General features: G+C 23.9%; 1 protein-coding gene across 1 annotated transcript in view; it reads left to right on the top strand.

Annotated features, from left to right (window-relative positions):
• The first annotated feature begins 1,143 nt into the window (after positions 1–1,143).
• LOC117173787 (transmembrane protein 8B) overlaps positions 1,144–5,197 on the top strand; it is a 35,252-nt gene continuing 31,198 nt past the window's right edge. The window contains exons 1-2 of the mRNA XM_033362429.1: positions 1,144–1,191; positions 4,580–4,807. Of these exons, the coding sequence (XP_033218320.1) occupies positions 4,629–4,807 (179 nt within the window). The 5' untranslated portion in view covers positions 1,144–1,191; positions 4,580–4,628. The remainder of the gene's footprint in view (positions 1,192–4,579; positions 4,808–5,197) is intronic.

Genomic DNA, 5,197 nt, shown 5'->3' with positions numbered 1-5,197 from the left:
AATTAATCTTTTTGGATGAATTCAACTGTTTTTTGTTTAAAGTTTTAATCTTTTTTGGTAAAAATATCAACTGTAATATTTTTATTGAAAAAATATACATAATTTTTTTTTTTTTTTTGAAAATTCAACTACTTTGATCAAAGCTGGACTACTTTTTTAAAAATTCATTTTGTTGGCTAAAAATTAATTAATCTTTTTTGATTGGGGGTTCAACTATTTTCTTGAAAGTTTGTCTTTTTGAATGAACTCAACTGTTTTTGTATAACATTATTATCTTTTTTGGTTTAAATATCAGTTATTTTATTTTTTGTTGCGAATTTATCTTTTTTTGTTAAAAATTCAACAACTTGGATGAAAGTTGGACCACTTTTTTCTATTTAATTGTAGCTTAATCTTTTTTTCGTGGAAAATTAATCTTCTTATTTATTACTATTTTGTTGAAAATTCGTTTTCGGATCAATTCAACAGTTTTTCCTTGAAAATAAAAATATTTTCGGTCAAAATATCAACTATTATATTTTTTCTATTGAAACTTGATCTTTTTTGTTTAAAATTCAACTACTTGAATGCAAGTTGGACTAATTTGTTAAGAATTTATATTCTAGGTTGAAAATTGATCTTTTTCATGAAGAAATAAAACTAATTTATTAAAAATTAATTTCATTAATTTTGAAATTAATTTTTGTTGTTGAAAATTCAACTGTTTAGTTTGAAATTCATCTTTCTCTGTTGAAATTTAATTTGTTGCATTTTTGTTAAATATTCTACAGAATATCAGAAATGATTAAATTTTTCTTTAATTTTGTTGTTGTTAAATATTCAAAAGTAACATTTTTTAAGATTCTAATTAAAATTTTAAGCAATTCGTAGTTACTCCTTTTGATAGGAGTGTAGAATGTGTGGGTGGCCGCAGTGATGCACAACCAACTGCCGCAGTAGTGTGTCTCTTTTGACGAGAATTGGAATATCCGGTCAAAAAGGGCAGATTAATCTGGTCAGTGTCACTATCAACAAATAAGATTCGGTCGTGTGTAAAATTTCAATTTATTAGGTAACCGTATCAAAGAACTCCGCTAGACTCAACTTAAATTTTATTTTTTTCTACACCGCAGTCTATCAAATGAATTCAGCGAGTTTGGAGGATCAATAAAATAACGGTTTGAGCGCTGCTATTTCACTGAGAGCCGCGTGGTACGTATTTAATACAAATTTTATACTTTTTTTATTTTGGATTAAGTTCCAGTTTATAATCTTAAAATTTAAATTTTCAATAGTTTACCTTACGTGTGTTGGTAGATTTAAATTAATTAATAATTATCGATCACTGATCTCACTTTTATTTTCATTGTCATGGTTTATTAACTGAAATTCGGGTATTTAAAAATATAGAAAATAATTATGAAAAATATAAAAATAATGGATATTTTTATCAATGTTTTGTGAAAATATTTATTTATCAAAGCGGGAATAGGTTTTATCAGAATTCCTGATTAGCCACTGATAGTGGATTTTATATAGTTTTATATTGATCTTATATAAGGAAAGTAACTGGATGAATTATATCTCGTAGTTAAGATCAATATTGAATTAACGTAACTACATTAATGTCAAAACAAATTATAATGCACTTAACAACGGGCATGTTTTACAATATTAATCGCTAGTAACTGTAATTGATTTTATTTAACAATAATTAACTAGTATTTATTATTTTACATTCATTCTTGATAATTATTAATTAATTTATAATTATCCTAATTAGTAATTGGTCACTGCCAAAAAATTAGAATTTAGCAGTCCCGATCGTTTTCCAAATTCCAGTTCAATAATAAAAATATTCTAATTTTTAATCACACTTATTAAAATAGCTGAATTTAAAAGAAGAGGATTAATACATACAAATATTTCAGAATATTCAAGTTAGATAATTTAGAATTAAAAATATTCCAAATACAATTTTAGGTTTAGATCGATCAGAAATGAAAACAAATTTCAACAATGTTACAAATAATAAATTTTAAAATTCAAAATTCATTGCTTATTGCAATCAAAATATTTTAAATTGTTTAACATAAAATTCCAGTTTATACTTATTAAAATTTTTTAGAAATTTTAAACATTAGTTCTCGTAGTGAAGATCAATATTGAAGTAACGTAACTATGATAATGTCAAAACAATTTGAATGCACTTGACAACGGGCATATTTTACAATATTACCTGCTTTTGGTCGTTTTCTCTATTTTTGATGTAACAGATATTTTTTATTTTCATATTTTAATCCTTGATAATTATTGCTAAATTATTCATTTTTAATGGATAATCGTCAAAAAAAAAGTATAATTTACCAATCCCGATTGTTTTCCAGATTTCATTTGAATAATAAAATATTTATCATTTTTAATTATACTTTTTTAAATTGCTTAATTAAAAGTCAAAAAGTCAGAACTGAAAACGGTTAAAATTCAAAATTTTTAATTGTTCAATATCAAATTTGAATTTGACTAAAAAAATTAAATTCCAGGAATTCTTAAATTTAATTTTAATTGTTTTGAATTCTTTTCAAGCTTGTTAAATTCACTATAATTCTTTGAATTATTTTTAAGCCTTTAAAGTCATTTCCTTCTTTTTAATTATTTAGATTATTTCGAAATTTTCCTAGTTTTTTACAATCTTGAAGTTCTTTAATTTTCTTTTTACATTCATTACAATTCTTTGATTTCTTCGCATATTCTTAAATTCTTTAATTTCAATAGAATTGAAAATATTCTTGAATTCTTTAAATTTTTTGGAATTATTTTAATTATTTTAAATTTCCTGGAATTTTATTCGAATTGACCTTCAATTCTTTTGAATTCACTTGAAATTTTTCGAATTATCTTGATTTCCTTTTGATTGTTATGAATAAAAGCAGCTAGCATTACCAAGTCTCATGCATTTTTTGCATTTGAATTCTTTCGAATTCACTTGAAACCTTCTAAATTATATTTTATTTTTTATTAAAAATTGTTTTTAGTCTTTAAAGATTGGTTGAATTCTCTAAATTCTTCTAAAGTATTTAATTTCTCTGAATTCTTTTAAATTCTTTACATTATTTGAATTATTAAAAATACCTGGAAGTCTTTTGAATTTAACTTTAATTATTTTGATTTTTTAAAAGTTTTTTAAATTTCTTTTAGATTCTTTGAGTTCTTTTGAAGTCTTATAAGTCATTAACTTCTTTTCAATTATTTACACCCGTTTGAAATTTTCAAAATTTTCTAAATTCTTGAAGATTTCTGCTTTTTTTTACATTAATTATAATTGTTTAAATTCCTTGATTTCTTGTAATATTCTGGAATCCTTGGCATTTTTGTATTGCAACATAATTTAGATATTTATGAATTCTTTTAATTTTTCGTAATTTTTAAATTCTTTCAAAATTACTTTGTATTTTCTGTAATTTTTTAAGTATCCTTAAATTCTTGTGAATTCCTTTGAAGTTTTTCGAATTATTTAAATTCTTTGAATTCTATACATTTGTTTGAAATCCTTTAAAGACTTAAAATAGTATGACTTCTTTTAAATTAAAAAAAATCTCTGAATTCCTTACATTCTTATAATTATTTTTAATTCCCTGAGAGTCTTTTGAATTTAATTTTAATTCTTTTGACTTCCCTTCAAATTTTTAAAATTTGCAATTAATTTCAACTAATTAATTTTTTTGTAAATCACTCACTGCATTTGAAACACTTAAAATCGTTCAATAAAAAAATGGATTAAAATAATGAAGTATTCAGGATGGAAATTTTTCAAAATGAAGTATTATTAAATTAAGCAACATTGACGACTTTTAGAATAAAAAATCCGAAAGGAAGCGCGCAAGTTCGTGAAATTTAAAGGCACAAACATTTTTTTTTAAATATACTAACAGAATTTATTTTAAATTACGTGTTTGAAAATTAATAACTATGTCAACTTTAAAAATTCAAAATTTGTAGGAATTTTTTGTAAATCAAAATCATTTTTAATTATTTTCTTTTGTTAAATCATTGAATTGGCCATTTAAGAAAACCGAAACATAACAAATCAACAACCTTAAAATTAATTCGGAACTAGACCAATTTTCATAGAAATAATGGCAAAATCCTAAAAAATAAAAAAAAACTTTGATTAAAGTGGAACCCCAAATTTGAAAGTTGAAAAACTATTTCTATATTAACAGAGAAGATTTTAATCATTTAATTTAAACAATTCTGTATATTAAATATTTTTTGTTGTATAAAAATTCTAAATTGAACAAGTTGAAATGTAAAGTGTTGAAAATTGTACAGTTTATTCTATTTTTATATTGAAACTTATGAAGTAAAAAAATGTAACAATATACAGCGCACTGAATATTTAATGAAACTAAATTTGTAAAAATTGGAAAATTGGAAATTCCGAAAGCTTATGAATTGAAGTATTTTTAATTCGAAAAAACTTATTTTTTAAGAAGTCGCTGAGAATAAAAAAGAGTTTTTGGCAAGAACTTATTTTTTTACGATTTTGTTGTTCCCTTCGCGAATTATTAAATCATAACACAATTTTTTATATTTCTAGATTCCCGAAATAAATAATCTGTTATGTATCGCCCCTTGGAGGCGATAATATGCAAAAAGGAGAGTTAGTCCTCTTGCTATGGGGTCTTTTGATTCATCAAATATTTTGTGGAGAGCCGATAAAAATCATTCAACGGCCTGCAAATGTCCTCACAGATTTTTACGCATATCGGCACATTTCAATTTTACACTTCACAGTCCCCGAAAATGTCGCTTCAGCAACATTCAAGTAAGAATTAATATTTCCATCCGTTTAATAATTTATAATAATCTACTATTAATTAATTCATTCCAGTCAGTTTGTAATCTATCCTAAAATTCAATATAAAAAATATGCCCGCTGCGCAGGCACATTCTCATTGCGTATACTTTAAGTACATTTTTTCAAATATCATAAATATTATAACTTAAATAAACAACTGTGATTTAAACTTCTGAGGAATTACAGCCATAAATTGTCACTGAAACTTTTTTGATTTGTTTTTAAAGAAGGTTCTCAAAGCACCTATGGCTTTGACCATTACATTCTCATTGTGAAAATCGCGTTTCGCGCTCGATAATTTGTCCCCAATTGAAAAGCTTCATCAAGACAATTTGTAAATCTTCTTCAAATAATAAA

Source organism: Belonocnema kinseyi, chromosome 5 (genome assembly GCF_010883055.1).
Source record: "Belonocnema kinseyi isolate 2016_QV_RU_SX_M_011 chromosome 5, B_treatae_v1, whole genome shotgun sequence".
Taxonomy (NCBI): domain Eukaryota; kingdom Metazoa; phylum Arthropoda; class Insecta; order Hymenoptera; family Cynipidae; genus Belonocnema; species Belonocnema kinseyi.
This window is presented reverse-complemented; position numbering and strand designations above follow the sequence as displayed.